Source organism: Halyomorpha halys, unplaced genomic scaffold (genome assembly GCF_000696795.3).
Source record: "Halyomorpha halys isolate HHAL.00 unplaced genomic scaffold, Hhal_1.1 Scaffold99.1, whole genome shotgun sequence".
Lineage (NCBI taxonomy): Eukaryota > Metazoa > Arthropoda > Insecta > Hemiptera > Pentatomidae > Halyomorpha > Halyomorpha halys.
Genome location: NW_027108239.1, coordinates 74,484 through 99,919, shown reverse-complemented (window position 1 = coordinate 99,919; position 25,436 = coordinate 74,484). Strand labels below are relative to the sequence as shown.

Here is a 25,436-nt window from a genome sequence, read left to right as displayed (position 1 = left end):
GTTTTTTTTTAATTTAAACTCTATATTAATAATTTATAAGCGATTGCATGAACATTTTTCAGAGATCTTTGGAAATTCTAGGGCTGTCGCAAGAGGAAATACTAAACATATTAAAAATAATATCGAGTGTTCTTAAACTTGGTAATGTAAATTTTACTCCTACGAACAACATCGATGGAACAGAGGGCTGTAAAATCAACAATGAATATGGTGAAATAAAATAACGCCCATTTATTGTTGTTTAAGCTTTAGAATTGACATTAGTAAATTATTATTTTTATGTTTTAGAGGTTTTTGAAGTTTGCGAACTCCTTGGTATGGATCCTGGGTCTTTTCAAGCTGCTCTCACATCAACTACTTGTATCACAAATTCGTCCATAGATATGCCACTTACAGAGCTGTCGGCCTCTCAAGCAACCCATTACAAAAACTCCCTCTGTCGAGCATTGTACAGCAGGACTTTTACCTGGCTTGTTAGTCGTCTTAATAATGCAACAAAGGTATTCAAAATTCATTCAAATTATTCAATTTGATTCTTAAAGAACTATTGCTCTTGACCTATTATTCTTTCATGACAAACCCTTTGGTTTTCCTAACAAAATTCAGAAGATATACCCATTTACTTTTAATAATGGACAATGGTAGGGAATAGTATCAGGCAAAATACACCCCTATCTATTACAATGTTATAATTACTTAACAGTTATAAATAATACAGATAAATTATTAAAAAGTGGGAGTGGGTAGCTCATTGGTAAGGCACTGTGCTACTAACTCTAAGGACATGGTTTCTTGAGTCAGCCCTGTTGGTTCGGGAGTCCTCTGGGGTCCACCTAATCCCATAAAGTTTGTACCCTTAATTGGGCAAAAATCTGGCAGTTGAGCAAGATTTTGACCAAATCACTTCCTTGCACAACCGTTGCTCTAGTAACAGTCATTTTTTACAAAGTACTGCACCCCTGATCCTCCATGGGTTAGATGGTTCAAATTAATTTTTTTAATTAAATTAATTAAATATTAAAATAGTAATAATTATGTAATTGAAAAATGAAAGTGAAAAAAAAAATCACAAACAGAACAGCTAATATTTATAAAATTAATAAAACAAACAACTGAATTATATAATGAAAACATAATTTGAGGAAGACAAATGTTAAAAGTAAAATAAAAATAATAGTAATAAAAAATAGATAAATACAAAGTTCATAATAGAATGTCCTCTCTGCAATAATCTGGGATTCAGCCTAAAAGATGAAGTTTGATTTCCCACGTTGTAAGTCACTAAACCTTTAACTGTTGGTAACTGGTATTAAATTTTTGTGTATTGTTTTTTGATGAATTCATCTATAGATTCCAGTTGTAGTTCTTTATCAATTTGACTATTTCTTATGAATCAAGGGGCATCTACTACAATTCTCAGAATGATTGCAATTTTTGTCTTTATGGAGTGGATGTTGCTCCTGCAGGCTTCACAATGGTACATCAGAAATGGCCTTAATATTATTTTGCTGATGAGGATGGTTGCATCGCCTTTTAGTCTAGATTTCCTAATGATAAGAGGATACAGCATTAATATGTTTCTTACATAGGTTTGGATTAGTTTGATATTGATCTGGTGAATCCAGGTTAGACGGCGATCCAGATCAACTCCAAGGTATCTTACAAGTGTTCTTCATGAAAGTATAAGTCAAAAATCAAAAATTGGCTTTTTCCTTTAGATCAAAATTACTAACACGTCCAAGTTTTATAAATAGAGAAGACATGACATTATTTTAACATTGTTAAATGATATATTATTACAGTTAACATTTGCATAATAATTTTATTAAATCTAGCTTTAACATACTTTACCTCAGGTTATGCTATGTTTTTATTTAGTTTTATTGGTCATATTTTTCTTTTGTCTTGTTTATAATGTTATTCTATGTATAATTACAGGCCAAACAATATGGAAAGAGAAAAGTTCTTGGGATATTAGACGTATATGGCTTCGAAATTCTGGACAACAATGGTTTTGAACAGTTTATCATCAATTTTTGTAATGAGAAATTAAATGCTGTTATAACTGAAACCACTCTCAAACAAGAGCAGGAGGAATACATCAGGGAGGGTATAGACTGGTGTCCTGTCGAATTCACTGTAAATACTGCTGTTTGTGATATTATTGAAAAGGTAATTTATTGATTATATTAAAAGATGTAGATTTTGTTTCTTTTCTATTCTTATCTTCCATATGTTAAAATGTTGTTTTTTTTCAATTAATGACTCAAAGAAAAAAATCAATAGATTAAAAAGCTTAATTAATTAGAATTACGATAAAATGCCTCAGGTTTAGTTCCTCTACTATGGAGCTGTTTTTGAACATCTTCTATTATTAGTTCATAAAATCACATAAATCATATCCAATATCATCGAATGGAGAGACTATCTTGTATAGAGCTATTTCTTTAATATTAGAGCATTCATTTTTTATTTATTTAATACCAGATTGACCTGGTGGGCCTTACATGGTTGACATAACCATTATAAAACATTAATTTTATATCTAATAATTATTTATGCACACTTTATTACTATAGTCCAAATTTCTTTGAAAATATTTTTTAGCAAGTTTAGCAATAATTTTTGTAAGATATTTTAATATTTAAGATGGTTCTGAAAAGTTCTTTAGATAATTTATATTTGTAATCAATACACATAGATACACAAATGAAAGAAAACATTTTTTTCCATATATATTAGTTTACAGCCACAACTACTCAGCGCACATCGATTAGGTGTGGTTTTAGCCATGAGTTTCGTTGAAACAAGTTTATTACCCAAACATTTTTAGGTTAACTTCAGAAAATGCCAAGAGATGAAATATCAAATCATTTGTCAAATCTACTTTACAGTTGGGGTTAATTACAAAAAAATATATATATTAGGTCATTTCATATTTTAGGGGTATTGTGTGAATGAACTCTATGGTCCCCATTGCCATTGTCTGTAAATATAAGACAGAATGTAACATAAAAATAAAAAATTTTTTTTTAATTTTAGAGAATTATGAAATAAACTTATTAAATTCATTTATTATTAATTATCAATTTTGTTCTTCAAATTACTTATCCTTTTTGTTGGGCTGTATCCAATCTCAGATCCCAGTGCATCATAATTTTTAAAGGTTCTATTTAGGCTTTGTGGTAATTTATTGATAGACATGAACTTTTTATATTTTATATTATTTACTTTATTTATTAAGTTATTTTGTATTTTAGGGACTTGATAACATATAAAAGCCCAGATTCACACTATCTGTATTGAAATTGAATTGTTTGCTGCAATTTTTTTTACATGTTATTTCCTGAAGTGAAGAGTAAATTTAGAAATAAATAGATATAATACAAATAGTATAGCATATATAAATAAAGTAAATTATTATTATTTTTTATTTATTTTTTTTTATAATAGGTCCTTATTTTTTTTCATTAAAATATCAGATGATAATCAATTAATCAGTTTAACTTGTTCATATTCTCATCCTGTCAATAAAACAGGCTTATATAATCCAAATTTAATGTAATATGTACTATTTTTATTTATTTATTTTTTTTAATTTGGCACAAAGCACTGTGGCCAGTGAGGTCTATTGTGCACTAATTAAAGACACGCTAGTGCTGCAATCAGCATCACAGCACTGTGGTAAGCTCATTAGAGCTTAAGTTTGGTATATTCCAAAAAGTCTAATATGCTTAAGGGGTTGTCAGCTCGCACTGCTTGGGATCAACCACGCGATCTACCCCGAGCAGTGCAAACCTGACCCCTAGCAAACCGATCACACCTACAAATAATGTGCCGTCTTGTCCTCAGCATAGCAGAATCTACACAAGGGTGACTCTGTTAGCTTGAGGTTAAACATATGTTTATTTAATCTGCAGTGACCTGTAAAGATCCCTGTACCTATCCTAAGAGAGGTCCTGTCCAGTCGAAGCAGTTCTTCGCTCCGTCCACTACAAGGTTCATCAAGGAACAGCTTAGCCTGCCTTAGTCTTTTATTGAGCCAATGTCGCTTGGCTTTTAATCCATAGGCCACCTTTATAGTGCTTTTACAAAAGCTTAGGCTAATGCCACACACAGGCTCCGGTGTAAAAGGAATGGTTTCAGAGCCATTCCTAGCAAATCTGTCAGGATGTTCGTTGCCGGTGATACTGCAGTGACCCGGTGCCCATTCGATGCTGACTCTATTGGTGCGTGAGAGTCAGTCTTCAACAACTCTGGAATGAGTGATGGTGCTACTGAGTGCCCCTATTGCAGCCTGGCTGTCTGTGTAGATGGTAATTCTTCTACCAGACCTCTTTAAGAGACTTACTTTAAGAAACTTAAGCACTAGCAAAATGATTTATTGCGAATATTTCAGATTGAAATAATGAAGTGTACCTCCTTAAGGGAATAGATATACCTTCCAATGGCTCATCGCCCTGCCAGATGCCGGCTCCTGAGCCCTGGGCTGTTAGGGAGCAATTAATGCCATTGTTCGGTTCAATGGCTTTGGTAATGTGTACTAAATTTAAATAATAAAACCAATCATTTTTAAAGCTTTAGATTTTATGTAATTGATAAGTTCATCAGACTTTAAATTAATGCAGTATATTATATAATTAAGTTGCCCATTAATATTTTAACAGAATAACCATGGGATACTATGTCTACTTGATGATATCAGTAGTAAATCGTTGGATGAAAATGAAGAAGGCGATAGAGTGCTGTTATCGAGGGTGTTAGCTCTTTGTGGGTACAGTCATCCGGTCCCCGACAGGAGGAGACATCAAACTTCTGATAACAGCCTTCCAGCAAATTGTTTCAGGTATAGATTTTACTTTAATCTGTTTTTTATAAGTTATTAATTTTTGAAAAAAAGGTTTTAAAATTAATTCACCACATAATTAGTTGGTTTTGTTTAAGTTTATCAGACAAATTTATAATATGAAAATTTTGATAAAACGATGACTTAGTTTAATTAGAACTATGGTTTAGTTTAAGTTAACCTACAAACCCTTCTCCTCTGGTCCCTCATTTATATTTTTATAAAACTTTACATTTTACTTTTAATTTCCACATTGCTAATACTTTTATCTCAATTTCAAAATTTGGATTACTTTATATTTTTTTTCTGGCATCTTGTTCAAGATTGTTTGCATTATACAATTATAATAAATTATATCTATATAGTCCCAACATTTTTTATTAATTATTTTAATATCCAAAATTTCGCCAACCTGGCCATCTTCAACGACAATCTTATCTATAATTTCAAAGCTTCACGCTAACAATTTATGACTATTCCGCCCAGGGCTGATATGATGCAGTTAAATTAACCTAAATTTGTCAATTGTTCACTAAAATATAAACTATTTTAATTCTAAATTATGTTAAACTTCTGTCACTAATTTATCAACAATATTATTTAGCCTACTTTCATAAGATCTGTTTCTGTGAAAATTCTTCTGATAAATTAATAAAACTAATGTATTCAAAAAATGAAATTTTTCATGTTTATTACTTAAATATGGTGACAGCTATATAAAGTTTATATTCAAGGCTTAATACTTTACTTCTGTTTGATTATTTTCAGATTGAAACACTTTGCTGGAACTGTTACGTATAATATTAACGGCTTTGTCGAAAAAAATTTGGATTACGTTCCAAAGGACCTTTTGCATGCTATGTATAATTGTGCACACCCTTTGTTGAAGTTTCTTTTTCCAGAAGGTAAAAGTTTATCAGTTTTAACTTATAATTTTATTTGTTGTTTCTTTAAATTATTGATGAAAACATTATTTTTAATTAATTAAATTTTAGGAAATCCCAAAAGGGCTACTTCAAAAAGACCTCCGACAGTTGGTTCACAGTTCAAAGTAGCTCTTGGAGGTCTCGTAAGAAACATAGTATCGAAACGAGCGCATTACATCCGTTGTATAAAACCTAATGAACTGAAACAGCCTAGGATATTTGAAATGGGACTTGTGCAACATCAAGTGAGATACTTAGGGTAAATTTGTTAATCGTTATTCTTGATTGGCTGGATGATGAATTATAATTAGATAATAAAAATAGTTATAGTTTATAACTATAGTTATTAATACAAAAAAGTTAATAAATATGTGGTTGATTATCACTCTGATATTTTCTGTTATTATTAATGTTTTTATACTTATTATAAAAACATTATATAGTAATACCATAAAACTTTTATCTATTATGTTAAATTTTATAAAAAATTCTATCCTATTATGTTAAATACATATGTAAAATTCTATTCTATTATGTTTAATTTTAGTTTAAAATTTCAGGAAGTTCTATTGTTTCTTTTATTCTGATCAATCATTCAATTAGCTATTGAGTGCAGATTACCAAAACCATTTAGACAAACAACCTCAGTTAAAATAGCATTAGGTTTTCAATACTTCAAAATATAATATTATTAATAAGTTAACATTTTGGCCTGTCAAGCCATCTTCAGGTACATCTCTGCATCGTTTTATGAGTGTGTCATTAAGTTAATTTAACTAACCATTTCTGTATGTTTGGTTGTGTTATTAAATTAAGTTATTTATAATGTTACTAAAACTTATTACTACATTAAACGAAAAAATACAACCAGTAAATTTTATATGAATTATGACACAATGGCATGATACAATCTTTTAAATATCGAACTATAAAAACAGACTTTCACAATCAAACTACCCATCTGCATGCTTGTATCATAAGCATAAACTGACTACCAAAACTCTAGAAACTGAAGACGGATATGTAACAAAAAAAATCTGCCACTGTAACATAACATGTTTGAAGGACTTTCTTTGCATTGTATGGAAGCCCTATGATATCCTGTAAGTTGAAGAAAGCAAAAAATTATAGTTTTAATTGTGAATTTTTTATTATCATTTAACTTTAAATCTACCCATTAGTAGAACTCCAATAATGTTTTTATATTAGAAGATCTTGAGGTCATCTTCTTTTTATTCCCCTAGGAGGATTATCGGGAATCGAAGAGGAAGCAAGATTAGTAACAAGTGGGTTTGGGTGGTTTCGGAGTGATGATTAGGGGCATGATTTTGTTTGTAACAGGAGCATTAAGAATTTTATAGAGGATTGGATTCAAGAGGAATTTGATAGTTCTAGTGGAACCCTAAAGTTCAACTCCATAAGTCAAAATAGGCCTGATTATAGTCTTGTAAATGAGTCTTTTGTAATTTATTGGAAGTTTAGATTGTTTATCTAGTAACTGAGTAATAGTTTGAATCAAAGAGCTGTTTCCTGTCTGTTCAGTCTAGTATAGGGATTTCAAGTTTGTCTTTCTCCAGATGTGCTCCTAGGTAGCAGATTTGTTCGGGAGGGATAAGTGATGTATTATTAAAAGATATTATGAGGTAGAGAGTTGGAAATCGTATGTTTATGATAATGGGTAAAGGTGATTTGTTGTAATTTGTTTTAATCTTCCAATTTTAGCATCATTCTTCAAGAGTTGTGATGTAGGATTGGAGAATTTTGGATACAATTGGTGTTTCATTATTTACTGATAGCACACCTACCTCATCATATGAGGTGAAGACAGTGTAAAGATAGGTTAGGATATCAGCTGTATCAATTGTGTAAAGGATGGACCAAGGATACAACCCTTGTTACTTAATAACCCGATGTAACATACAGATATTGTTAATTTAGTTTTCTAAATGTCACAATTATAATACAACGTACCATTCAGATGTTCCTGAAGATGGTTTGATAAGCTGAAATATTGTTAACTTACTAATAAATTGTGATGAAGTATTTGCAGTCCTACATTAATTTAATTCATATATCTGCCTTTGCCTTAAATAAACTAATAATTGAGTAATTACAATTATTTTCTCAACTAACATAAACTAATAATTTTTAGTTCGAATTTACTTTTAATCTAATGTTAATGAAACTAACAAAAATTGATCTTTTTTGTATTTAAATAACTCTGAACTTATATATTTTTGTTTACAGGCTTCTTGAAACTGTGCGGGTGAGGAGGTGTGGTTTTTGTCACAGGCAGACATACACAGCTTTCCTCGAGAGATATAAAATGCTTTCCCTCCACACTTGGCCCAATTGGCAAAGTGCTCCAGTAGAGGGCGTTTCTTACCTCCTAAGGGATTTGCCCATACCAAGCGGTGAATTCGCTTTTGGAAGAACAAAATTATTTATTCGGAGCCCACGATCCGTTAGTATTTCTTTTATGTGAAAGTATTTTAAATTTGTATAATATATATTTAGTTTAATTCATATTGTCAGAAAAAAAGTTTTATTTTTTGACTCCTTGCCAGAGTGTGCCATATTTAGTCCAAGAGCCCAAGAGCAGAAATAACAAAATATTTTAGTACAATTTTTTATTTTTTATTTTAATGAAAACTATTTACAGTGGAGAGCCAAAATTTATGACTCTGTCAATCATGGTAAGGGGGGATGAAAAAAGGGGTGGATGTTGAAGAATTAAAAAAAAAATTGTTTTTAATTTCGTTCAAGTGAAGAAAAAGTTCCATATTATTTTCTTTGAAGATACACATCATTAACTACATTATAGTACATTAAACTAGCTTTAATTTCAGTGCTAATAGGCATCCATATGTCTAATAGTTCCTGAGATATAGATTTTTTTTAACTAAAAAAAAAAAGTTGTTTCCAAACAACGAGAAATCAATGTTTTGCGAATTTATTTTGGCAAATATCATAGTGACTGTATGTTATTCCTAGGGGAAGGAGTTTTGTTTAGCTGTAAAAACTTGTTACTTTTTGAGAAAATGTATCTTAGGAACTATTAAATTTAAACTATTAAGGGATCATATGTACATTTCTTTCAATTACGTTAAATTAAGTTTTTTAGTTTTGTAGGTAGTTTTGAATATGGAGCTCGAAATGAAAAATTAATTATTTGTACCCTTTTAAAACAGATCCCATTTTTTTTATTCCTTTAAGTATGGTTGACAGTCATAAATTTTGACTTAACTATATATGGTTTTCACTAAAGTAAATTGGGGTGAAATAACTTCTTTTTTTTTCCCTCGGTTCTTGGACTAATTGAGTTATCTGTATATTGAATAAAATTAGATATTACTAATATTAAAACATGATCCTATTAAAATTTTAGTTTTTATTAATTAATCAAAAACTAATCTTTTTTTTTTTTTGATCGGAGTGCCTCTTCTACTCTCACAAGTAATTATAAAATTTCCCTCTTACTCAGTCATTCATTTTAAAATCTATGTTGATGTCATAGGTTTTTGAGCTTGAAGAGTTCCGTCGAGAAAGGCTCGAAGATCTGGCTACATTGATGCAGAAAACCTGGAGAGGTTATAGGGAACGAAAAGTATTTCTGAAGAAAAAAGAAAGCCAAATAATCATCGCTTCGGCTTGGAGAAGTTGGAGGGTATTTCTTTGAATTTTAATTGTCGCTTCCTTCTTTTTTATTTTCTTACATTCTAGCTACTTGTTCATTAATCAATTATTTATTATTTCAATATTTTTTTAATGCTGATAAAATAATTATTTTATTTTGGTTTGCTTTACTTATATTCTGCATGCTGCATGCTAGGAATGCCATTTTGGGATTCCTTATGAAGGTCGTCGCCATTTATGGTGTTTTTATAGAATAGTAAGTGAATTTCTTCTTAAAACATATTATTTATGTAATTATTATTTAAACATTTTAAAATAAATATTCCTGGTAAGTTAAGGTTAAGCTGCTTTAAATCAATCTTATTTTTATTGTTTGTTTGATATCTTAATGAGAACTAATGCACATAGATAGTGTTGAGGGTGTTAAATAACACAAAAGTTAGCACTGAATAAACAAAACAGTTTTATAGTATTTGTTAAACAACAATAATAGTTTTTAAACATTTAGATATTGATAAATATTGCTTAAAATTTACTTGTTACCTAAACAAAATATACTCATTTCTTATGATTTTTTTTTAATATGAAATCATGCTATATGTTGATTCTAGGCGAGAGAAGAATATAGAATATTAAAGAGAAGAAAATTAGTTGACTGGGCAGTGCGTGTGATACAGAGGCATTTCATCAGATGGAAGGTAAATAAAATACTTATTAAAAATAACTCCTGCATCATATACTCTCATAAATCTGTACTATGGTAAAAGAAGGGCCAATGTCCAAATATACCAATTTTGTGTTTACTCCATTTGCTAATTCGAAAACATGGGAATAATAAATGAAATTAAGGCCAATATCCTAGCCTTACTAGATTTCAAGTTGTAAAATTGTTCAAAGGGCCAATTTTAAATCTACAATAAAACTTAAAATGGCCATGTGCATTGAAAAAGATTTAAAATACATAAAATGGACATAAGACCTACTTTTACCAAGATACAGAAATATAACTACTTAGACATCTAAATTGCTATCTGTTTGATACGTTTTTTCTACAGTTACTTACAGGCATAAGAAAGTTTATAACTATATCATTCTAATATGTACCATACAAAACCTCAATGTTTTGTTTAATTTTCTAAGAAAACAGCCCAACTATATTATACCAAACTTCTTATGTTTGTTATTTTTAGCCATTAAAAAATATTTTTAGCAATATTAAACTGTTATCCACAATCTTGAGACATAATGATGGACGTACTAAAATATTATTTTATTGATCAAAATAACAGAGCAATAGGTCCAATATCAATTGTGAGTCTGTCTTTAAATAGTTCGAACCTTCTTAAATCTACCATATTTGCTCATCGGGAGATGGATATGGAGTACATAAGGGAGATCAATTTAATTTATTGTTAAGCTAAAACTCTATCTCATAAGCAATTAAATGTACAGATGTCTGCCAGTATTCCAATTAAAGCTTGTTTATTTTTATTACAAATAGTTAATGACATTTATGTTCATTGGAGCAGTAGGTTTCTTGATATTTACATATGTGTATGAATTTTGCATATGAAATTTTGTGCAAACAACTAGAAATCAATTTGTGTTAGCAAATATCAAGAAATCTACTACTCCTATGAAAATAAATGCCATTAACTACTTCATACTACATAAAACTAGCTTTAATTTTAGTGCTAGCAGACATCTGTAGGTCTGATGGCTCCTGAGATATAGATTTCCCAAAATAAATTCACTAACTTCTGTTTTTACAGTGCATTTTTATGAAATGTTGCTTTTTTAAAACTGTATTTAGGGAACTATTGAACATAAAAAGCATTATTTGGACTCATGTTTTATTAAAATTACTTCACTTTAAATGATGTTCTATTAGCTTTTCTAATGACATTAGTAGTTTCAAAGATATGAAGCTCTGAAAGAAAAATTAATTTTTACTAATGTTTTGAAACAACTGCCATTTTTTACATCCTCTAACTATACTTATCTGACTCATCAATTTTAACTAGTAACTACACTTAGTTTTCATTAAAGTAATAAAAAATTAGGGTGAAATTACTGATTTTTTCCACCATTTTTCCACCAGGCTCTTGTACTAAATATTTATTTTTAATTGTCTTAGAGGAAAATGTTCCTGTTACAATTAGCTGAAGAATTATCCATCTGCAGCGATTCACCTATAAATAGAGACTGGCCGCATTGTCCTAGTAGATTAGCTGAAACCAGCTTATTATTAAGAAGAATGCACCATAAATGGAGAGTATGTAATACATTATAATATATATTAATATAATAATAATCAATATAATTATGAACATTTACTTTAATATCTTTATTTAATAAATTCTTTGATCTTTATAGTGCCATAAGTATAGGATGAAATTTGACCAAACTGCCAGGAATAGGATGAGAGAGAAAGTGACTGCTAGTCTCATATTTAAAGATAGGAAAAGTTCCTATCCTAGGAGGTAAATCTGCACTTACTATTAAGCTATGTTCTTATTGATATAAATTCTTAAAAGTATAATGCTGTGAAGATAGTATATAAAAAAAATTATTTATTCATTCATATATTTTATGTATCAATCTTATTAAATATATTATTTGAGACATAGTAGGAAGGGGAGGGCCAAGTGATTGAAGTGTTTAAAAAATGTGCCAACTTTATATATATATATATATTTCTTTATTACCAGATTGGACTGTTGGGTCTTATTTGGTTATTATAACAATTTGATTTCTTTTTAAAACTGATAATGTGGGAGTTTAGTCTTGTGCAAAAGACACATTTAATCATTTACATTGTTATAATCTAATATATAAAAATGAAAATTTGTTTGTTGGTACTTTATGCGCTACCATACCATTCATCCTATTGTGATTATGATGGGGCTTTTGCTAAATGTTCAGGATTTCCTTGGAAAGGTTATAGGGAGGCTATAGGCTTGTCCAATTTTTTTCAGTAAAAAAAAGTTATTAACAAAATTTTGCATTTTTGGCAGTAGTTCAGAAAGTATAAATTTTTTTCACGGTTATTTTATTCTTGCCTGTTTCTGAAGAATAAGAAACAATTTTACTGGTTCTATTAAATTATTTTTTATTCAATAAAAATTTAAAAAAAAAACATGAGAATTTCAGTAAAGTAGGTCAACATAATTTTTTTAGGAAAAAGCAAATTACATTGTTTATAAATACAATACAATGTATTATTGATAAAATTATAGATTGTAGTAGACAGTGTAAACTGAATGGAGTTAAAATAAGTGACAATTGTGATAATAATAGATTATTGACTAATATAAAATTTGACAATGGCAAAATAACCTGTAACATTTTGATAAAAATGTTAGCTGCAATATTACAAATAAATCCTTTAAAATGACTGAAATGGCTGAAACGTAGGAGTTACAAGAAAAAATAAAAGTGTTATTATAATTAATAAACAAACCTGTCACAAACGAGTTAATTTATGCATAGACAAAATAATAAATATAAATTATAAAAAAATAATAATAGTAGAATGAAATAAAGAGAAAAAAAATAGCAACAAATTTAACTTATATTTATAGAATTGATAAAATAAATAACTGACTTTTTAATTAAAAAAGAAAGAATAATTTTAATAATAATAATAGATATACCCAGAGTTTTTAGCAGAATGTCATAAATTAGTCCTGGCTTCAGTCTTCAAGATGAAATTGGGTTTTCTATGAAAAAAACACTGTACCTTTAACTGGAATTTTGTGAAACTTTTTGGATGAATTCACTTAAAGATTACAGTTGTGGTCCACAATGTGATTGACTGTTTCTTATAAACCTAGAGCTAACTACTCCGATTCTTAGAACTTTGTTTTTGAATCGTTCTATTTTTTTCTTTTTGTACCGGTTGCTGTTCCCTAGACTTTTATCAGTACATCAGTAATGCCCTCAATATTGTTTTATAATTGACAATGGTTGTATCTGGTTTTAAACTACATTTTTTAGTGATGAGAGGTGCAGCATTGTCAACCTTCAGAATGTTTGGGTTAGTTTAATATTGACATGGTAATTCCAAGTTAGCCCTTTTACAGGTTAGGTATCTTAACTGCTTCACTGGTAGGACTCCATTGCAATTTTTTACCATTGAGAACCAATTCAGGCAGGTCTAATAAGCATCTAAGTGTATAATAATGTTTTTTATTATAAACAATTTATTTTTTACTATCTATTTGTGGTGGCAAGATTATTATTATTATTAGATCAACGTATTCAGCGGCACTATTCAACTTTAGCAAAGAGACTGTTTGATATGGGTTTGCCACTGTTGAAATTATTATATACATTTTTATTTCCCTGGTATATTTCTTTTAAATCTATTTTTATCTATAATTCATTTAATGTTTCATCATTTTATATTTGTTTTAGTGGCAAACCCATTGGAAACCTCTCGCCATATGATCGATTAATAATAATTAATAATGCTGAACTAGGTGTTTTTTTTTTGTTGTAAAAACAAAACTGAATATTTCTGTTGATAATAATTATGAATGTTTTGTTATATGTTTAAGTGTAAATATTGTTATGTTGACAAATAAAGAGTGTCAACTTTATCGTTACAACAGGAACACACATCTTATATTTCTTAACATATAATTAGAACATCAATAAAGATCTAAAATCTTCAAAATGAGTTTTTTTTTTTTAATTTATTCACAAAATTATTTTTTAGGCAATTAGATCACTTGGCCCCACCAAAGTTCATTTGGAGACCCCTAAAGGTTTTAATAAATTCTATATGATCATTGATGAATTTTATTTTTCTACTTATTTTTAGTGTTTCCCATCCTTTTTTGGGCGATTATGTAAGATTGAGGCAGAATGTACAGTGGAAGAAAATATGCATCGAAACTAATGATCAGTATGTTGTATTCGCCGACATTATAAATAAAATCACTCGTTCAAGTGGAAAGGTGTGCATAGCAAAACTATTCATTTGAAATTTACTTGCAATAATTTTTTTTTTTTTTAATTTTTTTGTGTCTAGTTTGCTCCAATACTGTTTGTTCTTTCTACGAGTGCAATGCTGATATTGGACCAAAGGACTCTTCAAATAAAATATCGTGTACCTGCTGCTGAAATTTATAGGCTTTCTCTGTCCCCGTACATAGATGATGTTGCTGTGTTTCATGTGAGAGCGGTAAGGTTATTTTAAAGTACCTATGTAGCTTTTTAATTATATAAAAGGAAAATGGTTTGGATGCAGTAAAAAAAAATTCAAATTGTAATTAAACTATTTATTGTGAGCCAACATTTCACCCCACTTTGCAGGGCTTCATCAGGGTGAAAAAAGGTACAAACAAATAAAATAATGTCACAAAGTAAAAGAACAGATGACATCAAATAGAAGTAAACTAAGCTATGACAAATTATGTGAAAATTGATCTAAAAGTGAACAAAGAAAATTAAAATAAAAGATGTACAGTGAAAAGTATAAATAAACAAGAATGGCACAAAGGAATTAGGCAATTAATGAAAACTAAAATAATAACAAATAAAAAAATTAGAATATAATTGTTAAAAAAATTAGAAAAATATAAAAGAAATATAAAAAAATTCTGTACACACTAACGGAAAGTAAGGGAAATAAGAATAGAATAAAGGTCCAGAAAATGAGGGAAATAAGAATAGAATAACAGTCAAGAAAATAAGGGAAATAAGAATAGAATAAAGGTCAAGAAAATAAGGGAAATAAGAATAGAATAAAGGTCAAAAAAATAAGAAAAATAAGACTAGAATAAAGGTCAAGAAAATAAGAGAAATAAGAACTGAATAAAGGTCAAGAAAATAAGAGAAATAAGAACTGAATAAAGGTCAAGAAAATATGAATTGAATAAAGGTCAAGAAAAAAGGAAAATAAATCCTTGTTTCTTGACCTTTATTTTATTCTCATTTCCCATATTTTAGTGTGTACTGTATTTTTATATTTCTTTTTTTCAAAGTGGGGTGAAACATTGTCTCACAATAAATACTTTAATTACTTTTGAGGTTTTTTTTTTTTTTTTTTTTTTTCACTTGGACCATCTTCCTTTTATTTATTACATTGTGATGGAATTTATTTTTTCTCACAATGAAGCAGTGATTTTAATAAATTAAAATTATTTGAAAACACTGACTCATTGATTTATTTTGAATAACTAAACATTAATAAATTGAATGAAACTGTTTAATTTAATGAAACTGACCATGCTGATTTTTTGTTAATTTTCATATCTTTAAAATTTAAATTTAGCTAATTATTCTGTTGTAAATATCATTAAAATCAGAAATTCAATAATTATACCAGATATAAAACACACATTATCTGATACTAAAATACTGAAATATGTAACATGCATTGTAAAATATTATATATATATAAAAAGGTTAGATTTTTTTTACCTTTGAGGCTTTATTAAAATTCTTTTATTTTTTCCTAATGATGAACTTTCTCTCCAATAAAAATGCATATAAATTAAAATTTTAAATATATATCTAATTTTGTTTAAATATTTAAATATATTAATTCAATAAAAATGAATGTAATTTAAAATTTTAAAAATATATATACAACATATAAAAATAGTCAAATGCATTTAACTTTGTATTTATTTGAAAATAGGTATTATAAAAATGTTCAATTATGAAGAATATGGTCAGAGGTGCGATCAAAGAGAACAAAAATAGTTGTTAACTGCACCCCTGACCATCTTCATAATTTGAAATCATACGGTCAATTATTTATATATATATGATATATGTAATGTGTAAAATGAACTAAAGCAGAATGACATCAGGATTATGTAAAGTAGTTAACTTAAAATGCAAGTGTACGATATTCAATTTTCCGATTATGGATTATAAAATATATGTTATACTTGCTAAAGTAGATAACAATACATGTTCACTTTTAGCATTTTTTAAAAATATATATTTGCTCCTTTCAACAATTTGTCTTCTTTCAAAACTAATATTACAATTTATTTAGACTAGCCCAAGCTGCGAATCTGGGAGCGAAGGAGGACCAGGCTGTTTGTTTCAAAGTGAGATGGCAATAAAAAAAGGAGATTTTGTCTTCCAAACTGGTCATGTTATTGAAATAGTTACGAAGCTCTTTCTGGTTATACAGAATGCAGTTGGTAAACCTCCTCAGGTCAACATCACGACTGAGTAAGTAATTAAATATATTATCTTAAAGAATTAGCTATTCAAAGGCTATACGATATTTTAATTTAGTTTTTAGTGTATATTTATTTAGAGATATGATTTATATTTGGTTTTGTCAGAAATTTCATTTTCTATAACAACAGGATCAAAATCCTAATATAATAAGAGATTACTCATTGTATACAACATATAACTAATCAAAATGTATAACAAAATTGAACAAATAAATTAAAATAACTGACTTAATTTTTGACATAAAAGAACTTAGGTATAAAAATAATTTATAAACATTCACAGAGGTGTAGCGGTGCACTGGAGCATCGCTAAATCGTGCCACTGAAACTGAGACACAGGGGCAGTTTCTTTATATGCATTTTACATTTTTGTTTTATTCGGGTTAAAATATGTTATTATTGTTTATTGTTTGTTGTCAAAATTATTAAAAACACCTTTTTGTGTTAAATAATTTATAAAATAATTAAGCAGATGTTCCGGAAAACGTTACTAGCGTAAACTGGTTCAATTGATTATAGGAAACATAAATAAATTTTAAAATTAATTCATTCAACAAATTTATTGTTGAAGCCACACCCTTGAAAATACTTTTTTTTTTTTTTTTTTTTTAAAAAAAATGCTAATTTTTATTTAAAACTAGAAGTTTTTCTGTCTTTGCGAAAAGTTGTAATTTATTAAAATATAATTCTTTACTTGTTCTTAGTATCTTTTGAAAATCTGAAAAATGATTTAGTTGAAAAACATGCCATAGATGACCTTGAAAGGAGGTGTAATAAAATTATCTCTTGACTTTGGACCTACAACTTTATGGGACGCCTCAGTAGCAAAGTACTTTCTCCATTCAACTGCTCCATGTTGTCTTGAAATTTTTTAAAGTTCCATTCCTCCACATGTTCATCAGACTTGATCTTCATATGATAATAAATATCTTCATTCGTCACTCTTGGTGTTAAAGATGGTGATAAAATAGTACTGAAACGCCAATTAGCCATTTCAAATTTACTTTTCTAGTCTAGAAACAAGTTTTCCATTGTATAGTGTTAAATTTTTTTGGCCATCTTAGTATCCAGCCATTCCTTCTAAATGACCTAAATCAACTTCCATGTCCATTAATTTTCAGAACTTACAAAACTAAGCCTCATATACCGTTTCTATTATACCTTTCACTTACCTATGTATGGAATTTATAGTAAGAGAAAGTATCTGCTAGGTCTTATTCTCATTGAAATATTTTGACAGTAATTAAATACTGAATTTTCAAAATGGCTTCCCTTAAACTACCTTTAATTTTGATTTTTTTAAAATAATTAATCATCTCACATTCTTACTAGTATTAAGAAATGGATAAATATAAACTATGAAAGGATTTGATAATTAACTTTAGGAGATAAGAGGAAAATATTTTTTCTAGGAGTAACAGTAATAATATAGACATATTATATACCATTGGAAAGCCAATTTCTTCAGAAAAAAAACATATTTATCAAATAAAGTTGTAAAAGGTAATGGAGAATGATGAAAAATGCCTAAGTTAAAAGCTCTGTTATAACAACTTCCAATCTGCTGGGCACGTTTTTCTGTTTTGCCAGTCTGATTAATGTTTTCATGTCACAATAATTAGTACATAGTTAGTTTTTTAATTTCACTTAACCTATATTTGAGTTTTTCAGTTGACAGGATGATTACCTCATCCCATAAAATTTTTTTTTGATTATTACTTCATTTATTCCACTATATATACAAAATAAAATAAATCTATATGGAATACAATAGAATAATGAAACTTTTAAAATTCAATTTTATTAAGTTGAATTTAAGAAACTCTTAGTAAACATAGCAATATAATAAGAACCTTAAATAATGTTTCCTGAAAGTAAAAACCAACGTTCTTTGGAATGAAGTGTTTGAGTTAATTTTAAAGATAGATTATTTACAAACAAGGATCTGGTTGGCGAACTGTACACAAATGGTTGGGTTACCCTGGCAATCGGCCAATCCTGTTAAGCAAGTTTAGTCTCTTTGGATTAAATTGGGACAACACTTATAGCCAGGACAGGGTGTGTGGTTTCTATTGAGGTATTAAGTGGATCAAGAGGTAATAAAACACATTACTACAATAAAATTTTGGTTTCTATATTTAATTGTACCGTATTTAATCAAATTTCTTTTTATAATACTTAACTCACTAAACTGCTTAAAATCTTGATAAAATTTAAACAGATCCTAAAATCTACTTTAACCATTCCAATACCATTTAAAGTATAGGAGTCTAAAATTATTTTTTAAATTTGTTGATCTACATTTTTAAAAAAATGTATATTAATTACAGATTATTTTTTTTAAATCTTCTAATTTAATTTTTTGAATATTAAAAAATCTTCCAAGTTCAAGGATTAGTTCAATAAGAGTACAATTTATGTCAAAGTTTATTGCACTCATATTGACTTAAAATATCATAAGTCTGTGCCATCGGATATGACACAATTTTATATTATCTAATCGTGAAAATGTTGTTAAATTTAAATTAAATCTTGCTTTGATATATCTTACTTTTTTCAAGTGATCGTTAAACCACGTAATAGCTTACAGTAGTTATATAACTAGAAATATTTGTATTTTAACATCACTTTATCGTCATAACTTCTTTTTTTGAAATATCCACTCAAATCTGTAATGTATGCAACAATTCATGATTTTTTTCTAATTAAATAAAAATTTCAACAAAAAAACTTTTTTTTTAATAAATGAAAATTAATGGGTTAATTTTTAAAAACAAAACAAAATGTAAATAATAAAAATAACAGAAAGAAAAAATGCAGTCTTCTAATACTTACTTAAAGTCTTGTTTAAAAGGGTCTTTTTTTTAATTCTACTATATTTTATAAGTTCAGGAAATGAATAGTTAACGCCATTTTAGATCTACATTTATATATTTGCTTCTATCAAATTTTTTTTTACTTAGGAGACAGATGCGCAATTATTAAACTTCAATTATAAAAAGTAAAAAATAATAAAAGTAGTTTATTTATATAAGAAAATATTTTTAGAAAGATTGGCATAGTTAATTTTAGAATTCACTAAAAATTCAGGTTAATCGTTTTAATAATTTAAAAATATAAAATAATTTTTCAGGCTATTCTCAAATAAAGGAACTATAATATTACTTAAAACTGAAATCTTTACCTGTTGAATATTGATTATCTAATAAAGTGGTATTAAGATAACATTTTTAATAAAGATTAAGCAATAATAAAGATTAGTATATGATATGTTATTGAATTTTTATAAGGCCTGAAACATTGTAAAGGAATATTAATAATTAGTTTCCTGAGATAGTACAATGTTATACAAGAAGTAGAAAAAAAAGTGTTGATCTACGGAAATTCTAAATTTAAATATCTTTTAAATAATACTATGAAGTTCCCTGTGGAATTCATTGATCTATTTGAATATGAAATTAGTTATTTTAAAAAAAAATTCAAATAAATGATAATTGAAATTATGAGGTATTTGAAGAATTGTAAACCTACATTTCTGATTCTGTAAAATTATGCAAATATATCTTTGTCTTTTTTAAATTTATTTATATCAACTTTAACCTTACAAACTTTAACCCCTTAACGCACAACTCTTTTTTAAAAAACCGGCAAAAAAAAAATATTTTTTTAATCTAAAAAACAATTTAGAACATTGTCTTGGCTAAAAAATACTACAATAATCAAAATTTTAATTTTAATTTTGGATTTTAAATATTGGTCATAATATCTAGCTCCTTATGTAAGCATAGGCTAAAGCTATGTATAGGGGATTATGACAGAGAATAAATCATTATTATTTATTTTATTATTATCACATTGTTATTTTCAATTCTCGATTATATTTGAGTGTGAAAAATTGTAGCAGCATAAAATACAATTCCGCACGAATTATCTTGAGTGTGCACAGTTTGGCCTGTTTAGTACCCTCAAATTAACTCGAGCAAATAAGTTAATGGGTTGATCTTATGTTTAACAAGAAAAGAAGAAAAGTATAATTTATTTGTACTTTTTTTTTTTATTGGTAACTCTCATAGATACTTAAATTTTATTATTTTTTGTTTTAGATTTGAAGCAAATTTTGGTCATCAAACTGTTATGGTTGCCTTCAAGTGCTTAGGCCTCCCTGAAGTTCAGCCGGGACAAATTAGAGTCGTTAGAAAAAGTGGCAAAATGGAGATACTATTATGATCACTGGCAGGTGCCCTCTCCTGGGTATATGTGATATGTCGTGGCCTTAATACAGGTAAATGTTTATTATTCAATATCTAACCCCTTTTATAAATATTGTAACTTATAAATAGATAGTTCTGTTTTATATGATTTTTGTTTATATATTGAAATTTACTACTATATAATAAAATACAATAAGTAAATTTGATAACCTATAAATTAGAAGAATGATAATATCTTGGGAAGGAACCACCCTACACTTTAAGTTAGAAGGTCCCATGACCATCTTCTTTACAGACGCCTCAGAGGGTTATCATGGGTATTTGGGGATGAAAAATTTAGAACTAGTGGGTTTGTATTAGCTTTTGAAATCAAAGGAGGTGTGTCTATTTTGGGCAAAAACTGCAACAAACAGGGTTTTGAGGATTTGAGATGATACCTCTGATGCTTTTGAATTCAATTTTTATCAATCAATATCTAATTAATTATATAATCATTATTGAAGATTTACCTCTAAACTAACTTTAAAATAATACCTAATGTTAAGCATGAAAATCAAATAAATTTATCATTGCAATTGAGACAACCTAATTGCTAAGAATGTTCTTAAATTATTTCATCAGAAAATTGTCAAGTAGGGATACTTGTCATTAAAGAATAAATTTGTTATTCAGGATGTTTTTTAAAATCAACAAGTGGAACTCCTTGAACCTGTAGTTGTCTACTGATCTTCTTGGCATCCACTTAAGATAGAATTTTTTTTTTTATAAATTAGAATCCGGATTTAACTGCAATAAAACTTTAAGTATGGCACGTGTTTCGTTTAGTTCAAAATTCATTCCTTAGAAATTACTAGTATAAACTGGAGTTTCTAACACATATTTTTGTTTGTTATATTATTGTACTTTGATCTTAAAACAAGGATTATGATACTCCTGATATCCCAATAATTTTAGTAAAGAACATATTATGTTTAAAATATTAAACACTTCATAATTACTTTACTATATAAAAAGGTTTTAAGTTGTTCTTTTTTTTTTCTTACCTCCTGGAACAAAGAAAGGCATTAAGTTTTAAGTTTATCTTATTTTGCAATATAAATTTAATGCAATACCAATTAAAATACTGGGATAAAGACTTGATTTTTTTTTTTTTCCTCCTTGCACTATATTAACAAAAATAATACAATATGAACTACAGAATCCATGTTAATTACAGTTATACTCGTTGAAAAACGAGTAGTACAATTAAATTAACAGTTGTATAATCTGTAAAATGGGAGTTGGATCGCCGTTAGAAGGGGAGGGGGTACCCCTCACGAGTTGGACTATGAACTATGGGGAACTATGAAACTAACATCTAAAATTGCCATGGTTACATTATTTATTTATCAATGGTTCATTTATGAAAAACGGTCGCATCCATGGCAATTTTATCCATTAGTTTTATTTCTCTACTGATTATGATTTTTTTTTTTTAGTTATTTTATGCTTGAAAGTTAATAATTATCACATGGGCAGTATAAACTTTGAATAAAATCATTGTTTGTGTTCTATAGACCCAGTTTTTATTGTATATTTATTTATTCTATTTATTAGAATTTAATATAAAATTAAAAACCTTTACTTGAATATTTTTTTCTTTATAATTCCACTTTTCAATATTTTATATTACTCTTTTATTAAGAGAGAGAACCATTGAGCCTAAACATTATGTTCTGCAGTGAAATGAAGGCTAATAAAATTTACTTCAATTTTATTCAGTATGGTTGTTCTCATAGACTTTTACAAAATATGTGATAATTTTTTGAGGAAAATGGTCAATGTTTGGAGTGCTGTATCTCAGAAAGTAATGGTTGTTCAGAGCTCATTTTGGTTTAAAATTTTATCAACTTTAAAATATCAACCTATCAATTGAATGCGCTCATTTTGCTTACTTTGATGTATCGTTCAAGTTCGTGTAAAAGCAAATTTTGTCTAAATAAAAACATTTTTTCTATTAATATTTACCTGGAAGGAATCGAAATTTTACATGTTGACTCCAGAATCAAAATTTTTATTGACCAATTTTATTTGTCATTAACTAACAGAAACACTTGATTGTTTATCTCATATATATTATAGAAATCTCAACAATTACTATATATATATTTTTTTTAATATTTGTAAATTGAGTAGTTTGGATCATTTGAGGAAATCTAATACAATATTAGTCATTCATGTAAATTTAGTATTTCAGATTATCTCCATTATAATTCCATTTTAACCATTTTAATATTACAACTAACAATTATTTATTATTTATAGTAAGATGTCATAAAAGTCTGTTTATTTTTCTCTAATAATCCCTACGAGTACTTTGTAAACAAAAACTAATGAATTTATTAAATCATTCCTATTTCTTTAAAAGTTTCAAAATAAAGTCTTGTTAACTGATACAACAATAATAAAATAATGAAGAGACATCAAATAATTATAACACAGATGGATTTCAATTACTTTGAAGAGTTACATTAATAGGTGAGTTAACTGCATGTTAAATGTTAGATGCTAAGACTTTGTTTACATTGGGTTAGTTGGTTGGATTACAATAATTTCTAGTTTTGAAATGTATGTTTCAAATAGTTTATCTCGAAAATGGGTTTTTACTAAAATGTTGAATATACGAAGTGACTGATGAATATGAAACTTGTTCCAACCTATTTGAAAGATCCAAATCTACCAATTTAAAAAAATGAAAATTCAGAAAAACAAACTGAAAAAATATATATATTTGTTTGTTTCAGCTTGGGGAACATCAATACTGTTTTTTTAGCTGAAAACTATAAATTGCTTGGACTGAACCATAACAGTGCCAGATTATTTTTGTTATGAAACTTGTGGCCTAGCTGTCCCAGCACTTAAAACTTCAGGCCTTAGTTGGATATGTGATCATTTGCTAATTTTATTTATACCTTAGTTTTAAGCCCTCTAGAAGGTTATGTTTTGAAGCTAAATTATTCCTTAAATCATTTTATACATCAAATTTTACCTTTATAAATAATTTTCCATGTATTCCAGATAAATATATCATATATACATTATCTTGTTTATTTAAAGTTACAGGAAAGATTGTTAATAAATTATTATTTATATTGAAAGAAAGACATTCCTTTAAATAAAATGGAATGTACACAGGAGGATTATAGATATTTGTTTAGATTACTCGGCTTAGTCACTCTTGTTAGTATTTTGTTGTATCTAACTGTTTATGCTGCATACAAATATTGTCATTAGGTGCGTTTGTTATTTTTCTGTTATATTTTTTATGTATTTTGATAATTTTTAGTTAGAAATTCCAGAACATGTTTATACGAATCAGAAAAAAAATTATATGAAAAACAATTTAACAGCATTCACCTATTTTTGTTATCAATTAATCTAAGATAACGTAAGGAAATGACCAATTGATTAAATTAGTAAGTATGAAATAAATAATAATTTATAAAAATGTGTGATTATTTATTTTTTTTTATATATCATGAGATTTAGTTATAAACACAGTTCTGGGACCAAACATCTGTTTTAAAAATAATACTCATATATATGGAACAAATGTACAAAATCTGAACTTCATTTTAATTATTTTTCTTTATTATTGTTATAAGTTACGAGGAGGGCTTGAAAAGTATAATGTAGAAACATTTTTATTTTATTTTATTTTTTTTACTTCACAAGTTTAACAATATAAAGTTAATGATCAATAATAATAACAAAAATAAAACATTATTTATGTTGTTTTGAATTACATATATTTCTAAGATGTAAATAAGCTAGTGATTGTACATAAGAAAATTGTTAAGATGTCTTTGTATGTAAATAATGTTGACCGTTCCCATTAAAATATAGTGAATTATATTTCTTAATACTATAAGTTAGACATATCGTTTATATGATTAACATATTGTTTAAGTATTCTTTATGAAAATAAAACTGTACAAATATTGATAAAGTTTGTGTACATATAAATAAATATTAATAATTGGTGTTTGGAGACTAACTGCCATTTAACAGAATACTATTCTTGAAGTAACCTTCGATTTTGTGACTCAATGCATAAAATGTGAATAAAATGTATACTGTTGTTGAGAATATTTCTAGTTTAAAGAAACTGGAAAAATCTAGGCAATTGAATAGAAATCGTCAATTAAATAATACTATCCCGTAAGTATGTTCTCAGGTGTAGGTATATTAATTAATTAATAAATTTAAAAGTATTGTTAATTGTAACCAGTTATTTCTAGGCAATTGAATAGAAATCGTCAATTAAATAATACTATCCCGTAAGTATGTTCTCAGGTGTAGGTATATTAATTAATTAATAAATTTAAAAGTATTGTTAATTGTAACCAGTTATTTTTACTTTATTTCTTGTTATTATAGAATTAGATAGAATTTTCTAAAAAATAAAATTTTCTAATTCAATGTAGGTCAGTTCTAGTGGCCTTTGTAAATAATTGTAAATTAGCCTTATGATTCTTTGTGATTGTTATAAATAGAATATAAAGTTTATAAGTGTAATTAAAATAAAAATATGAACCTTAATCAATAAAGGTATTCGTTAAAGAGC

General features: G+C 27.5%; 1 protein-coding gene across 2 annotated transcripts; it reads left to right on the top strand.

The window, feature by feature from the left end:
- The first annotated feature begins 76 nt into the window (after nt 1–76).
- LOC106677427 (unconventional myosin-Ib) lies at nt 77–25,100 on the top strand. Of its 2 annotated transcripts, XM_014415354.2 has the most exons (17): nt 77–210; nt 289–500; nt 1,939–2,172; nt 4,668–4,846; nt 5,615–5,751; nt 5,842–6,031; nt 8,020–8,236; nt 9,290–9,439; nt 9,605–9,664; nt 10,020–10,106; nt 11,546–11,683; nt 11,785–11,891; nt 14,237–14,372; nt 14,447–14,599; nt 16,427–16,608; nt 20,723–20,901; nt 23,614–25,100. In XM_014415354.2, the coding sequence occupies exons 2-16, from the start codon at nt 318–320 to the stop codon at nt 20,844–20,846; spliced, it is 2,277 nt and encodes a 758-aa protein (XP_014270840.2). In that variant the 5' UTR covers nt 77–210; nt 289–317; the 3' UTR covers nt 20,847–20,901; nt 23,614–25,100. The 2 variants fall into 2 exon arrangements, with proteins under 2 accessions (XP_014270840.2, XP_066902706.1); XM_067046605.1 differs by lacking the exon at nt 9,605–9,664.
- The last annotated feature ends 336 nt before the right edge of the window (nt 25,101–25,436 follow it).